This window comes from Ostrea edulis, chromosome 8, assembly GCF_947568905.1.
Source record: "Ostrea edulis chromosome 8, xbOstEdul1.1, whole genome shotgun sequence".
NCBI lineage: Eukaryota > Metazoa > Mollusca > Bivalvia > Ostreida > Ostreidae > Ostrea > Ostrea edulis.
In genome coordinates, this window is record NC_079171.1 from 42,065,099 (window position 1) to 42,083,123 (window position 18,025).

The 18,025-nt window shown below is 33.8% G+C and overlaps 1 protein-coding gene across 1 annotated transcript in view; it reads left to right on the forward strand.

The window, feature by feature from the left end:
• LOC130046599 (receptor-type tyrosine-protein phosphatase kappa-like) overlaps positions 1-12,680 on the forward strand; it is a 47,394-nt gene extending 34,714 nt beyond the window's left edge. Inside the window, exons 11-17 of the mRNA XM_056146137.1 lie at positions 1,856-1,949; positions 2,849-2,922; positions 8,848-8,982; positions 9,250-9,366; positions 10,459-10,607; positions 11,478-11,613; positions 11,862-12,680. Coding sequence (XP_056002112.1) covers positions 1,856-1,949; positions 2,849-2,922; positions 8,848-8,982; positions 9,250-9,366; positions 10,459-10,607; positions 11,478-11,613; positions 11,862-11,939 — 783 coding nt within the window. The 3' untranslated portion in view covers positions 11,940-12,680. The remainder of the gene's footprint in view (positions 1-1,855; positions 1,950-2,848; positions 2,923-8,847; positions 8,983-9,249; positions 9,367-10,458; positions 10,608-11,477; positions 11,614-11,861) is intronic.
• Positions 12,681-18,025: the final 5,345 nt, after the last annotated feature.

Here is an 18,025-nt window from a genome sequence, read left to right on the forward strand (position 1 = left end):
GAATTATAGGGACGTGACAGAACAAAATGGTCTTCATTTTCAATTTCGTTGAAATCGTATTTCTGAAATTTGTTTTGAGACTTGCTGTGTTTGAGTATCGACTTCTTTTTATCAACAACTTTTGTGCAGATATTATAAGTTTACCTAATCGAAATATATAAGTAAACCTGTCTGGTAAACATTTCAGATAGTACTGAAGATAATATGTATCAGGTAGAAGCTTGCATATATTTTATTCTGGAGACCTTTCAAAAATTGAATGCATCTCTTGTACATATAACTCATTTAGCAATTGATTACAACTAGAAAGGAATGCTGAGTTATTTTCAGCACAATCGTTATTTCAAAGATATCCAAGTTAAACATTGTGCAGTGAGTTCCTAATATTAGTTAACCAATTGTGATATAAGTCAATATCTTCTATCATTATATAGTTAATAAATAGTCTAATATAAAATATGCGTAAAATCTAGAGAATGTTAGCGTTCAATATCCTGAAAATTTATTGAACGCTAACTTTGCATTGCATAGATTGTATGCACCCGAATCATTCCGAGTATGAGCGTTCAATATTGACGTAACAAGCCAAAATGGCAGACGACGGTCCTCCGAATCTGACAGAGCCGGTATTTGCTATTTATTTAAGCAGAATATTTTACTGTACATAAATTACAATGTCCCCATCTACAAAATCAGTTTGCTTCATGCATTAATGACGGGTTGAATATTGAACAGTTAAGAAATGCATGCTGTTATTGCACACTGCCAATATTGATGAATTCTCGTCTATTTTGGAGTAGTTTGAGTGAAAAGAGATATAATTTAACAACTAAATACTTTAGCTATATAATAAAAGGGTTATTGAACTCGCAAGCTCGTGCAGTTTTACAGCCAACTCGTGCCAATATTCACCAATATAAGTTCAATAACCCTATAACATATGATTATTTAATGATTTCAAAACATAATTATCTGTATCTAAAATTCCATCCCAATGTTTCAAAATACGTTGCTTTCTTACAATATGCAAAGGTAACCTTTCGAATTTGGAGAATACGATAAACTTTGGTGTACTGTTTTCAATATGTGCAATTCTCTTTCGAAATTTGAAAAGTACCTCTTTTTATCTTTAGCAGTACCAAACCAACCAACTTCAAAGCGGTAATTCAAAACGCTACTTACATATATATCGAATGCATGTAATTTAGTTTCGATATTCAGTTTATTTTCACTACATATTTTTATCATACAAAACATAGTTCTCTTTTCCTGTGATTCTAAGAAACTTTAGTTCTAGTAAAGCTTCCATTATCAACGAGATTACCTCCCAAATAACTTAAACTATCTACTACATCAATTTGAATGTCATTATAAGACCATCGATCCTATGTGTTTGATTTAAAATTGTTTCTAAACACTACAATTGCCAAGCATGTTCCATTTGTTGCTATGTTCAGGTGATTTATCCAGTATGTTCTGCAATGTGCTCTTACTTCCGTAAGTGAGGTAGAATGTGTGTAAACTTGTAAGCCATTGAGCCAGGTTGTGAATTAGATTGTGCATGTATGTGCCGATCCGTCAGTGATTAAATTAGTGAATACAACTCTGGAAATATAAGACTAAGATGGGCTTTTCTGTAAACGTAGTGCAAATTGTAAACGCATGTATATATACTTATGCTAGATAAATGTCCATGAAATTATATCACAAAGGAATTGTTCAACCTCGGCAATCCACAAAGAAGTAATAAAACTATCGATTAAAACAAAAAAGCATCTGGTTAAAGTGTTGATTAAGCGTATGTATGTGTTTAGAGGTTCCCAATAAATTGAGTTAATTTATATTCTTTATGTAGCGTTTACAGAAAATTCGACCCAAATACACCTCCCTTGACTACAAACTAGCCAGAGAAAGCCGAGGAGACATTTCCACACATGATATTCTGCCATGTGAGTAGATAATGGCACGCTTGTGTGCTGTGCTTTAAACAAAACAATGCATTTTAATTTTTTGATACATGTAATCGTCTTCAAACTGTCAATATTCTTGGGATAATCTGTAAATGATAGCAGAGAAATCATTAAATTTTAACATAGTTTAAGTCAACTCATGTTATAACAAATGACTAAAGCTATGCATTTCTACGTCCTTTCATTTGAACATGATGTTAGATTTTAATTATTATGCATCTCTCAAATTTAAACGAACATATCATATAACAAATCTTTTTCTTTAATATTAAATGTTTCATAATTTGCAATATCTAACAAAGACGTGATAAAAGATTAATGTGATAAATCGAACAGTGTTTATACAATTGTATATTAATTAGTTGTAGGAATTTCAATTTTCGTTGTGCAACGATATGTATTGTACCAATACATATCCACAACTTCAATCCGTGAAAATGGAGAAGTAATTTTCTGACAAAAGTTGTGTAAAGAATACTTACGATCTTAAGTAATTAAGACCAGCTGTTCGGTACGGGACATACCATTCCAATCACAATTTAGTAATGCTGAGATGTGTAATATCCTGCGTTATTACGTCAAAAGCCGATAATGGAATTTTGCTTTCCGTTTTAGATTTGCTTTACGATAATGTTGATACTCTGGAGCAATAAATATAACCCCCACTTTGAAATTCGCCCACGTAGGATAAGGACTAATTTGGCAAAAATAAAACAATACAGAATATTTACCTATATCAAAACATAAGTTTAGCAAACACTGATTGTTTATCAAATGATATCTTTGGTAATTTTTCATTAATTGATACATATCATTCGTGATTCAATTCATTGATTTGATTGCCATATTTTGAAATGGAACTTCTTTTTTCAAAACAGTGGATACAAATAGCGTTTTTCTCTCATCCGCTGTACCCCACCGTGGAAATTTCATCAACGCCATTGCTGTACCAGTAAGTTACGTTCTATAGCGTAATAATTGTTTCAATGGCAAGTTATACAATTACTGACCTTTCGAGGCCAACACGATGCTTTACATTGTATCTACATGTAAGGTACAATAACAATCAATGCACGGAGGGGAGGAATTGTGAGGGAAGTTAAGATATCTGGCTGACAAAATGTCAGTATTGTTTTATTTAACAATTGGATAGTTTAGAGCAATGGAAACGGTATTTGGAGCTTACGAAATAAGACTTCATTGTCAATATCTTTGTAAACTTAGATGGTAAGACCTAAGTTGAAATGATTAAAGACAGGTATTTCATTTTACAACCAAATGTTATGATAATCAATATCGAGTTTGAAGTTTTCTATTTAATTTGGTATGGTACTGAATATATGCCTCACGGCGGGTGTGACCGGCCAACAGGGGATGTTTACGCCTCCTAGACACCTGATCCCACCTCTGGTGTGTCCAGGGGTCCGTGTTTGCCCAATTATCTATTTTGTATTGCTTTCGGGAGTTATGAGTTCGTTATCTTTACCTTTCATTCGAAAAATGGCATACAGAACTTACCTTAACCCCCTTCTCTACCGTACTGGTCAATTTGACCGGTAGCGCGTAAAAACAGGGCAACACAAAAGGAGTGCCTCTAAATCTTTGATACTATAGTCATAAGATAAATGATCCCACCTCTGGTGTGTCCAGGGGTCCGTGTTTGCCCAACTATCTATTTGTATTGCTTGTAGGAGTTATGAGATTGATCACTGTCCGTTATCTTCACCTTGCATCTATATATCATATTTTTAGAAATTCCCTCTATTTTTTACTATGTAAAAATCAATAAAGTAAGTAAAGCCATTAAATTAAAAAAAAAAACATTTAAAGTGAAGGATGGCTTCGTTTAAACATGATGCAACGCTTTTTCACAAGGTCATTATCCCCCTCCATATGATTTTTTTTTAATTTTCCTTATGAATTCAATACTTTTTATATTTTTGAAAAGCATATATTCCCTTCTTTCAGAAGATATAAAAATTATTTTTAATGCCTGGCAAAGTTATAAGAAATTAGCAATTGTTTGCACATGTACGTTTTCTTACGATTTTATTTCTCAAAGTTCAAACATATCGGTGTTTTACCTATATTTATATATGGAAATAGGTAAAAGTAAATACAGCCTGTAAAAGTAAAAGAAATTTCCATTTTGATGGGCCCGTATTTGTGTTATAATTCTCGGTAGTTTTTATATTACGATAAAAGGAAATTGGGACATGCTGCGCGGTTTTCTTTAAAATTAGCAACAAAACGTCGTCGCACAATAAAGTGATGAAAACTATAAAATTTATATTGTCCTCTTTTAGTAAATTCAGTACCTTTTGATACACTAAAACAATATACACATATGTATGAAATAATCAGCCAGGTATTCTCTGCTTTTTTTTTAAAAGCATAAAACGAATATTGGTATATAACAGTTACACAACCTACCTTTGTAACTTCATAAAACACCTATTGTGTCTGACGTGTTTCATACCGATTGTTAAGCCGTTCTTGGTACACTGATTTGACTGCGGATAAGTCCGTTTACCTGATCAGGATATGGGGCTCACGACGGGTGTGACCGGTCAATAGGGGATGATTAATCATCCTAGGCACCTGATCCCACATCTGGTGTGTCCAGGGGTCCGTGTTTGCCCAACTATCTATCTTGTATTGCTTGTAGGAGTTATGGGATTGACCACTGTTCGTTATCTTCACCTTGCATCGGCAGAGTAAATTTAGAAAAAAAGGATAAATAAAATACTTCAATTTCAGATATAAACGTTATATTTGTTCGGGAAAGTAATAATTTTCCCCCTGCCAAACAGAAGTTTGCATATAGCCTATAGGCCTATAGTTTTATTTTTCCGTGATCGGGATCGCGGGCCCCGCGGGGTTTTCTGAAAGTGTGCACGGGAAACACACGTTTTTCCGTTTCAACGAAAACAACACAGCTTCACTGTCACAAGGAAGGCTTGTATTTTACATCTTTAAAACGACCTGATGTCAGAAGAAGATGCCCTGAAATTCCTGTTGCAGGATGACCCAAACGATCATGCATTCAGTATAAACATATACATGTAAGTTGATGTAGCACATAGGCCGACTACAGAAAAATGCAGTTTTGTTATGTTATGAAAAATTCACGATTAATCAACGTGATTTGATGCCATAATTTGTCGTTTCATGAAAGAAAATATTTATATTTTATGATATCTAAACCGAACACCCAATTGTTTATTAAGGATTAATTAATTAAGGATTATATCCCTCATGTATAGCTCTCATCCTTAGACGAATTTGACTCCACTTTATTTGGCACGCTGTTTTTCGCTATAATAGCTCTAAAGCTTCATTGTTACTTCTGTTTTCAAACATTTCGGTTGAGCATCACTGAAGAGACATTATTTGTCGAAATGCGCATCTGGTGCATCAAAATTGGTACCGTATAAGTTTTACATTATTTAGAGCTGACATCATGTAATCTGTCCTGGTCCGGCATTAATCCGTCTGATTAACACACCCCCTTTTTCCAGAATTCTCTCCTTACCTGACGCGCGAGTGTAAGAAGTGGGTGGATTTAGTGTACAATGAGAAGGGGGATGGTGTGGTTTTAATCAGATTGGGCATTCAAGACCGCTGGTGAGAGGGCTATTTTCCAGGATTTTCCATGTTTATTAGAAATTATCTTCCTATGAAAAGAAAACACAATATGTTAGGAAAACATATTACGTGATTGTAATGATAGAATTTATTATCTTAATTTGAATTATTTTCTTCATATTGTAACAGAAATATAAACGAAATGTGTGTTTGGGCCGAAATGGGGGGTGGGGGTGGGGGTGGGTGGGGGTGGGGTTGGGGGTACGTAACATCAAAGTGTGGGGGGGGGGTACGTAACATCAAAGTCTGATTATGACAGGCTAATGAAAAATCATATAGATTTCTCTTTTATCCAGATGCATGTATTTTATATACACTGAGTGGCTTATGACCATAAATTACATGTGATCCATACATGCTGGTACTAGTAAGCTATGAGCTATGATCTTGCCTAGATTTTCTCCAATTTCGACCAAATCCACACCCCATCAGAGTACCATATAAGGGGATTTAGACAGTGCATAGCATGAAGAACCAATTCAATTCTACTTTTATATCTGGGGTCACATACTTTCCCTCAGAGTAGCAGTATTTTCGTAGGACCCTGTAGGTTTTAACCTGAATTTCTTCAGTCCCCCCATGTATATGCTAGGCATAATGCTGACACCTACATCATGTATATTTTTTTTTCCATTACCCACTCTGCTATACTTGCAATATATAATGCAATATTCCATTCATTTCTACCACCTGTACGTACGCAATCCCCTACCAAATGTCACTTCAAATACAGGACACCTCTATCTTTAAATAAATTTGAGCTGTACTTAAGTGCGAAACTGTCCATTGCTACCATGAAACTTATAGTTTGCTTTAAAACATAAACCAACAATTTTTAAATTGTAATTTCTTTTCATCTTTAAAAAGGCTATTGACATCCCAATATTTAGTGGGAAGTTCCCAGGTATCATCCGCTAGTGACAGTCTGCTGGCAAATCCAGGCATACGATAGAAGGATGTTGATGTGAAGGACACAGTGACACCTGATCCAAGAACTGTGGCATTTCATTCAGAGTGACAACCTGACATTCAGTTGCTATGACTCTTTGAGGTTGAATATAGGGTTAAATCTGTATATATTTGGTTAACAATAAATACTATTAAATAAATCCAGATAATACATTCACAAATGGAATCATGACATCATGATACACTGAAATGCGTGTTTTACTGGGTTTTTTTTTTTACTGCATTACTAGGTATCACATACATACAAAAAGAGACCAAAAAAAATGGAAAATCATTATTCTATTTCTAATTATAAGGTTTGACAAGTTTTCTAAATGTTGACAAAAAAGGTATGGTGGCCAATACTGATTTTATTTGCAATTTCCTTTCAGATATGGGACCCAATTATTAGAGAACTGCAGATTTTAGGAAGCTGTTTTTGACAGAAGATTTGGTTTTCTCCATCTGTGTTGCCACCAACCATTATGCTGAGATGGTCATATCTAGGGGGAAGGATTGTCATTATGCTTCCCAAGGAAGTTCGCAGCTTCTCACTGAAGAGGACTTGTACAGGTATTACTAGTTTTAACGTACCGATATTGTGACAGTGATTTTCAGTTTAAAACAAATAATACAATGCATAATAAAAAGATTATCTTTACCAAAATTAATCTTGCTGTGCGTCTAACACATTTATTAGATGTGTTCTACAATTACCTCTGAGAAAATTTCATAAGTAATTAATGCATACTAGTAATTTTCAGAGGACCTTGACTATAGAAAACATTTACAGAGCCAATTGAGCATTCAAAAGCTCTGACAATACATTAGTATTTAGGGCTAAGTATTAAGAAATTCTTTTTTTCCAGATTTTTGTGCATTATCTTATACATGTTTGCTGTGAAGTTCCAGTCGATAGACAGATATTGGTCAATGCATGCCCTTATCGGGACAACCCAGTAGAGTGTATCAGGAATGATGTCTAGAAATAAGTTTTAAGAGGTTGAATATAAGAACATTTTTGTTAAATATGGTGCAAGTACATTTAAATCTAGTGATTGAGAGTAAGTACTTGAACATTCGTATACGTTGAACTTGCAGAGGAAAAACGGGTAGTACTTTTTGATAACATTTGATAAGGTGCTGTAACTGCTGTTGCTTAGCAACCAAATATATTTGAATGCAAAAAATTAAATTATTTTAGATTAACAATAAAGACCTTTGTTTTAATGTTGCAATCTTTATTCTATTTAGTGGAACATTATGGTAAAACGTCATATTATTAGAAAATGATGGATATGTACAATGTATATAAAGTACAAAGTTTCCATTTTAGACCTTTGACCTTAATTCTCTTCATCATATTTTTTGTTAAAAACCTTTTAAAATGATTAAGATTTATTTAAAGATTATATTTTTAAAATAATGTGACATTTACGAATCATCATTCAATGTAATTATGTTTAAATTGTGTCAAATGTATGTAGAAAGGCAAATTGTGGTCAAAATTGTACTACGAGTGTTGTTACTTAGCAACCAAAAATATTTGTCAATAAAATTGATTAATTTGATTGTGATGCGTTTGTATTATTTTCAAAGGCACATCAGCTCATACATTTAGAATTTCCTATTTTTGACTCTAATCTAGTGAGAGGGGTCGTAATATATATATTTCAGAGAGAAAAAAAATGCAAAATGTGCACATATATAACCTTTGACCCCGTAGATCTCTTTGAGGTCACGGGGTACCTTGACAAACTTTATCAGAAATTATTCCCGGTCCAATTCCTAACAAAAGTATATGTCATATGCCTATCCCAAATAATGATACATCGAGATTTTATTCGATGTAAAAATATTGTCATTTAGTCTTTAAAAACCTCTAAAATGTGCCGGTAGAGAAAGGGTTAAAGAAATATGGAAGTAAATATAGTGTTCTTCAAGTTTGGTTCCAACATGTACTGATAACATTTTATAACTATGGTGTTGATTCAATTGTGGGGTGTACTTGGTAAAACAGGGATAAATGTCACTTACTACAAGTTCCTGTCATATCATATGAAAAATATTTCATCGTATTAGGCGCTTAAAGTCCAGTTTGGACATCGATATGTATTTAGGAGACAGAGTAACTACATTTTATTATTACAATTTACATTCAATATCACTTTCATTAACTAAGTTTCTTTTAGTCGATTTGACTCTGGCAAAGTACGGGAATTAATTTATAGGAAATTTGGCGGTAAATGATTAATGAAAAGAAGTGTTTTGTTTGCTACAGTCGTATACAAACAGTAAAGCGTTCATAGTGACCCAGTTCCCACAGAGAGAGGATGCTGTGGACTTCCTGCGTCTCCTGGTGGACCACGAATCGGACAATGTAATATGTATGAATCCACTGAAAGACATTGGATCGGTATGTTGTAATCTAGTAATGATTTTTTTATGTGTGACATTAAGAATACCCTATTGGACTTTGCAGTACTGAAAAAGAATGTTGACAACCTCAAGTTTTCTTTTGTTTTACATTTAAACATTCCTGCATATGTGATAATGTTTGTTGGTGTACATATATGCCCTCAATATAATACATGCAAATATCCCCAGTATACCAAAACCCTTTAAACTATTTCTATATTCTGATACACATTGAATGAATTGTTTTAACTTCTTTGCTTTTCAGACTGCGGCTTGGTTACCACCACGTCCCTCCTCTTCAAAGTCCCTCTCCCCGTACACGGTTCACTATAAATCAAAATCCGGATCTGACGTCATCAGCACTTATATCGATATCCTTCATGTATGTAAATAATTTTAGTTTATAATGGCACTTCGCTCTCTATTGCCTTTTTTTCTACAGAAAACCATAGAAGGATTTAAAGTAGATATCCTAAACTACATGAAACATGTATGATTTATTATGGACGTAATGTTACCTTACTCGCAGATATATGACACAGTTGAGGATAATGGTTACACTATGACTAGTGTCAATCTTTTGAAAACTTTTTGTCTGGTCGATTATTATCAACTCTAATTAGCAACTGGTGCTTTAAAAGATTAATATATAAATGACAATTATCTCATTAGAAATAGCATGTTTTATCCTTCATGAAAAATTATCCGCGTCATTCAATTAAAAACCAAAAGACAGGAGAAAGCGTGCTAAATATATAAATTAGCCGTAATTAAACATATCAAACATTTGGAGCAAGGTATCGTTTTCTTTGTGTGAACTACCGTAAATGTAGACATATTCCTTGCGGACAGGGCCCTAACAGTAAAGGTACCTTGCTTTCTGAATGATCAGTTATTCTTACTCCCAAATTCCGAGGGCTTGCCGAGGGAGAAATATATGTGTTTACATCTTCGGTTTGAAACGGCCATGGCAGGAACGAAGCGTACACTTATGCTTTACCACTGTACTACAGCAACCGCGGAAGTAATTTGGAAATATGGGAGAATATGGGGTCTTGAAATGTTAAAGTATGTTATTTCAGTAGAATATACAGGGTATACAATACATTTTATTGATTTGAAGATAAATTCTTATAAATTCATGCTTGTATAGGATGATATATATAGGAAAATGTAAAGTACATTATACAGTAGAAGGTTTTTGTCATATAACTGCTACTTTCTTTTTTCGCTGTAAGATAATTCGTAGAATCATTGCTGTCTAAAACGACAAACTTACCACTTGTACAGAATGAAAAATATCAGTTCGTAAACGAGAACCTCATCATGGGTGAATGCAAAAAATTACCCAGTGTACCTACCCCTGCTATTTCTTAATAATATCGGCTAAATATTTGTCCAGGCGGACACAAAGAAAAATATGTAGTCATACATGTTCTCTAGAAATTGAATTGAAATATGATCTTTTTTCCAGAGTGAAGAAAAGGTTCACAAAGTGGCAATCATCGAACCTAAGATCAATATCAAGACATCCGGCTCTTCTACAGATACCTCCCAACTCCGCAGTCTGGTGACCGCTGCTCTGGGTGCGAATACACAGCATCCTATCACGATCGTTAGCAGGTGTCTATCATAATCATTCTTATCTATTTTGATATGGGTTCATATTTTATCTATCGTTTTAGTAATCAGTTGAAGAGTAGTTAGACCTTTTAAATCGACTATTTGTCTCCTCACTTTTCTCTTTCTATTGTTGCTTCTGTCATGTAGTGTTAAGTACCTTAGCTGAATAAATAACTAATTTTATCGTAGTTATTTGTTATTTAAGTTGAGTACACATTTCACTACAAACTCTGCATCAACCTTGTCAAAACATTTTTAGGAAAGGTTTTTTTTCCGTTTTGGTCAAATGGAGGATTTGTTACACAACAGTAGTTTTTGAAGTAAATATAAGGAGCCTTAACACAACCGCGAATGATTTCTTGAAACTATTCTTGAGCATTCCATTTTAAGTTTGCCAAAATCATACTCCTTGATATACAGAGTCAACATAGGGCGACATTATATGTTTGTTTGAATGAATATGCAACAATATACGGTGGATTACACTTTGCTCGAGTAATGAATGTTCATTACCAATTTGCAAGACGTCTCTTTCATGAAATTTAAAAAAATGCATCCATTGACTTGTCAGTTTAGGGCCTTTGAATTCGAAGAATACAAAAGATAATTTTATATCCTCGTAGTTTGACGCTGGACGAAACCTTTGTTAACCTAACTTGATCATTATATCGAAAATATAAGATTTTCTCCTGAACAATATAGCTCAATAGACAAATTCAATTTAGATTCCTTCGTCCTTTCCCTAGCCTGGAATTCATCATAAATTGCATTACGATATGTTGGAGGAAAGTAACACAGATCTATCATTTCCTTCGTTTGTAAAGGAGTAATGATTCCTCAATTTATTTCTATCGTTATATTTCGCTACAGCAATGGTGCTTATCTGTGCGGAGTTTTCTGCACCGTCCACAACGTGATTCAGCAGATCGCCCTGGACGATGTCGTCGATGTGTTTACAGCCGTACGTCAGCTTCACACCAGAAGACCTCAGTTTTGTGCAAACCTCGTAAGTCCGTTCTTTTCTATTGTTAAAAGAATCGCAGGTATTATTTATGTCATCGTGCGACACAACATCAATACTAAATGTATCGAGAAATATGAATACTTGTGTGAAATGTTTTCCATTAAAATGCTAGTTTACTTACTCCTTTTCTACATTTATGATAAAACGTATTGTTCAGATTTCGATTTGCGTCTAAAACATTTTATAATGTCGAAATAGGATACATAGCTACGTTCGTTGTATTCTTTCAGGATGAGTACAGACTGGTCGTCAAGGCAGTTTCTGATCACATTCAAAGCTCCACTGAAAACATTTATTATAACCAGTAGACCGTTGATCCTTAGTGTTGGGTGTGCTTTAAAGCCGAGTGGATTACGAAATAGTCAAATTTGCGTTAAACCATAATTTACTTTATTAGAAACGCTTGTGCATATTCGATTTTGTCGTTGCATAATATCAATATGTTCGTAGATTTTACTATTCAATATCATATATTGACTGCGAGTCAAGTAGTCACCATTGTACAAATACCATAGACAATAATAAACGTAATCAAAGTCAAGAAAACCATAAAGCTTAATAACATTATACATGTTATTTCATGGAGTAATATCCCATATTTAAACTAGCATTATCACAAAATTATTTTAGCATTGTGAAATATATTTCAAACATGCCTATTGCTACAACGAATCCACCGTATGTATACGCACAGACCGCGTGACTGTTGCTATCATTTCATCCTATGTTTTTCAGGTTTTTCGGCAGTGCTTTTTGTTTTCAATTTATCATTTTAAAATGTTGTCTTGGCTTATATACATGTTTTTTTTAAACATTTACATTCAAACACATTGCATATCGAAGGATTTTGTTTTCACTGTTTAGTAATTTGGTTGTGGATATTCAACATACTACTGCTTTATTTGTTTTACATGTTTATTCAAGGAACTGATGTGTATGGTATTTTTACATTTTACGCTTACTTGTTTAAAAAGAATATACAAAACGGCCATTTTATTATCTTGTGTTTTATATATCATATTTGTAATAAAAGACGATAAACGGTGAAACATTTTGTTTTGAAAAATGTGGGAATATTACATGAACATTTCGTATGATGCATAAAAGAAGTGCGCCAGCCAGTTAAATCATAAACAAGATTTTCATATTTATGATAGCAGAACCTTTATTTACAGACTATGTTGGAGACCTAGTAAAGTTTGACATTTATCATTAATACACGATGAAATAAGACATATAAAGCAATAAGTCTCATCACAGGGTAATATATACATTGTTAGTAGACTGTCTCCATTTAAAACAAAACACATATCGTACGCAGAACATGTTCATGCGTATTGGATCAGTTGAGAGACAATTAAAAGCCTGTGTTAAACTATCATGTTTATACTACTGCATACTTTCTAAATGTAGATTTTGTCATGTACTGCAGTGGGATATTGAAGTTAATAAACCACAATACCATAACAATAATGCCTAACACAATGTGTCGTACGTATATATGATATCACAAGGCGTACATAAGATATGATTTTTGAAATACATACGAATGGACAGTTTACATCAGTCACGACACTGACTAGGACATTTTGTTTGTTAAAGAATTATATACTCTTATTGAGGATTCCATCATACAATAAAAAATTAACACATGCTTAATATGAGAAAATGGATAGAATATGAACATTTCATAATGCTATACTTTTATGCTAATGGTTAAAGTATTCACAGAGCAGGGTACATGTTCTGCACCTTTCGTATTAGATATAGATCATCAGAATCAACTAAAAGAAAAAGAAAATGACCACACAGTCTCACAGTCAAACTTTAAATCTTTCTATGAATTTGTTGTTTAACGTTTGTTGTGCAATTATTCTGTGCTTAATGTGCCTTCAAAATAGAAAATGTGATGTATTGTGGCTACTTGAAGGCACTTGCTACAGAAAATTGTACTTCACTTTTTTCCTCAAATATATCCTAACAAAATGTGAATAGATGTACAAAACATGAAAAAAAATATAGCAAAACTACAAACTGAAGTAAGTAAAGTTGACGGCAGGGTATTTGCTTTTATGGTTTTCTTGTATAGAGGTACTATGTTGCCTACTCTCTCTTCACACATTGATGCTCTAGGAGTATCGTGTTAGTTGATGAGTATGAATAAATATTCTACAAAACAAATGCATAGATTTTGTCGAAAACTGTAGAAATGTAAATCTTGGAACTCTTGAAACGGAGGTATATATTTTCATTGAGAACATCTGCAAAAGATCCAATGCATAAGTTTAATCTGATAACTCATTTTAGAATACAAAATTCAGGGTAGGGCAAATACGGACCTCTTTACAGATCATGTGTGGGATTAGGTTCCTAGAGTAAGTATCCCCTATCCCGTCGTAATTCCAGTATTTCTTTGCGTACAAATATCAAATTTCTAAATTCAAGGAACTTGCAAATTTCCTTCTTTTTATAAGTTTACGAATTGTTTTTTCACTGTATTAGACATAATTGAGATATAAAACACTAAAATAAGATCTCATTTGGTGAAATATATTTATTTTACTTTTACTAAACATATATTTAGTGTCCATATTTGAAAACAAAATAGTTTGTATCAAACAGTGTTTCCACACATAAGTACTCTGAAGTTGAAATAAAAAAATACGATGTAGTTTTTCATCTTCGTAGACTTTAGTGATTATGCCTTCCAACAGTCTAGGAATTTCCATGGCCACAACTGTGCTCCTTTGTTAGCTGACCTTCTTTATTCTTATGAAGGATACTATTATTAAAAAACTGTTACGTTAAACGAAAAAAAATATATCTTACTATGGCCTTCAATGCGATATTTAGATATATCGACGACGCTTTATCTAATAGCAATACTAATTTTCATCCACATGTCGATTCGATACATCCATGTGAACTCAAAATAAAAGACACCACTGGGTCGTCTACTTCTGCGTCGTACTTGGATATTTTATTGGAAGTAGACCTTAACAGCAAACTGACAACTCGGTTGTATGACAAACGGGACCGAATCTCCATGGGATCACAAACTTGAAATTCACATGCAAGGCAGTAGGGTGGTCGACACCCCCGTACTCACCACGCATGCGCTACGTTTGACAGTCGGGTTTCACATATTTGTCTGATTCATAACAGCCATACCATATCCTGACTAAGCTACATGTACTGTTACGGTTGAGCCTGTTGCAGGTTTTATTACTCAAAATACGGGTTTGTTGGTTTGATGAGGCGTACAGATACTTTATCCCGAAAGCATGGATCATTTATCATTTGTGTAATGCTTTTTACAAATGTCTCATAGAAACTGTAAATCAAATTGAAAGATCATTTTCCCCGGAAGTTCTGTTTATCCACTTCATTTTAATATCATACGGTAATTTGGTAACAACAGAATTTACTCCAATGAAAGTCTCGAAATGCGAGAGTAATGAAGCATACATGGGGTTATCTTTTATGGGTGCTATTTCAGGGAATACGTTTGAAAGTTCATATAGCTTTATGTGATCTTTACTAGATAATCTGGTAAAATTCTCAATTATTTATTTTACAGCAGTTTCTGTCAAGTATAAGTCTCCATATATTTCATCTAGACATCCCCTTAATACTCTTGTCAAGACTTTTGCTGGGTCACTTGCATTCGCAATCTTTATACTATGTGCATTCGTAGAAGATCCTGATCCTAAATATTTCATTATCGAATCTAATTCTTCACGTGGGCTGATACCATGCCCCTGTGAAATGTTCACAAGTGATGCTCTCCAGACATGAAAAGATTCAGTTTGGTCGTTAAACACAGTGAAACGAGAGAGAAGTAAATCCTTTTTCATACAAAATCTTGTTAGTTTGTTTGTCACAACTTGGTTGCTGTTATCGTCACTTATTGGTGTGTTTATGGTAGTCTTCGCAAAGAATAACTCTCCTTTGGAATTTAAAATTGATACCGGAAGTAGGGACTCATGTGAACTATCGTCCAGCATCTGAATTGGGAAGGTGTATCGTAGGTGCACATCTTAATGAAGGTATGACCTATAAACCAGTTATAGATGTTCATCTGAACATACTGACGATAAATCGTGAATATCTATAATGTTCGATTGAAGCTCTTCTTTCATATGTGTACTACAGGATAGATGTTGTTCCACATATTGTTTGATACATCATTTTTTTTCCTGAGACTTCTCCTGGTGTTTTGCGACTCTAAAGATTCACTGTACTCGCTCGGTAATTTAAGATCAACTTCTAGTTCACTGTTCTGACGTTCCGCCATTGCTAACTGCACCTTTCGTGTTTTTCGATGATAGCGTGTTGCTTCCTTATCAAGGCTTCTTTGACAGTAAACGTCAGCTTCATACGTTAAACCACTTCATGAGCACGCTTCCGAGCTAATAGTACCGATATTGATACATATATGTCAGCAGAATTCATTGAAGTTGTTTCCTGTTTCACAACTGTGTCAGAGCTGTAGATTTTACCTAGCCCCATAATACACAACCCTGGATATTTAACCGTACTTCCAACATACAGTCAGGGTAAACCACCTATTTAAGTACGGTTAAACTTTAGTGTACACTGTATAGTACGTTGCGTAATTGTCATGGTAACAAACTCAAACAATACATAAGACCCTTTTACAATACAATTAACTATGATATACGTGTGACCGGTCAACAGGGGATGTTTACTCCTTCAAGGCACCTGATCCCACCTCTGGTGTGTCCAGGGGTCCGTGCTTGCCCAACTATCTATTTTGTATTGCTTATAGGAGTTATGAGGTTGATCACTGTTCGCTATCGTCACCTTGCATACACCTAACATAAATACAATCAAATATACTTGAGGTCATTTCGAAATAATGAGGTTCAAAATATAAAAAAAAATATACAAAACAGATTGTATGATTACATAAACTGCATATGACTTGCATGAATTGTCGAGAAAATTCGAATGAACATGGAATTGATGATTTGCTTTCAAACAAGTAGCGATTATCTAATGAATTGTCTAGAATAACCACAAATTGGGTATATACTGTTTCCATGAGATTAATAGTGATTTACATGTCAGTACTTACCCCGTGACTGGATATACGAAGTTAACAAATTGGAACTACAGCATGGCTGACGAACGTACTACATATTTAGTCTAAATATTAGAAAGCGGATAATTGACATCGCATAGCATGGTACTAGAAATTAGTCTGCGTATGCTATGAAGTCCTGCGAAGAAACATTTCAAGGGACGAAAACAAATTAGTTTGTTGTTTTTTTTTATTTAGAGTTTGGTGAAAAACTTGCTTTTATCCCGTTTTGTTAGTTTAAATTTTACCGTCATTAGTTCTTTGTTGAACATTGGATAAAGTTTCTCAGGAATATATGTGTTGCAGTCATTTATTAATATTGTACATTGATAAAGCATCAATAATGGGTGATATCTATATGCTTTTATTATAGTTTACATACAATTATCGACACAATAAATTCGTTATGTAGACACTTAGAGGGGTTATGCGGAAATATATGGCTCCCTGAGAAAACAAACGAATTGAGAAAGGCAAAAACCCCATTTGTTTTTTAAAAAGCATATATTTCCGCATTATTACCTATCCACTTTTGACCAAAAAATTGACATAAGACAATGTTTTTAGAATTATCAGTAATCTATGTTTCAATATCCCTACTCATGTGGTACAGTTCATTCATGCACACTTTTTTTTGCGGACGTAAACAACACAAAATGAACTTGATATAATCTTCCAATTTTTAAACGAAATTCTTTTGAAGGATTTTAAATACCCCATGCAATACCTTTAGATTTTAAAAAAGAATATTGTTCCTACATCAAGTTGATTTGAATTTCATCTTGGGTATCAAGCGGTCTTGGTATAATTAGCATCAATTCCATACATTAAATGCATTTGATATCTGCCAACAAATATCTCTCATGGTATTGCAATGTTACCATTGAAATGATCTTGCCATTCATAGAAATGAATCCAAGCAATCGGTAGATAGAAAGATAGATAGATAGATACAGCAAATGAATAGAAAATATTTGAGCAGAAGCGGGATTTTTTTCATTGTGATGAATTGAATAATTATCGAATCTCTTCCATAACCTTTTACTGTGTAATGTCTGCCTAAAATGTGTTTGCATAATACTTCCCGTATCATGGTTCTTTAAAGTGTGAAAGGGGTGTAGATTTTAGAGTTACACTTTTCCTTTCGTGTCTTATTATTGAAGATATCTGTATCACATCCTTTGTTTTACTAGCCTAGATCACATATGATTGTCTACATAGATATCAAAATAGAAAATAGAAAACTGACATAACATGATCCATCCTTAGACAAAACAGTAATTTTGC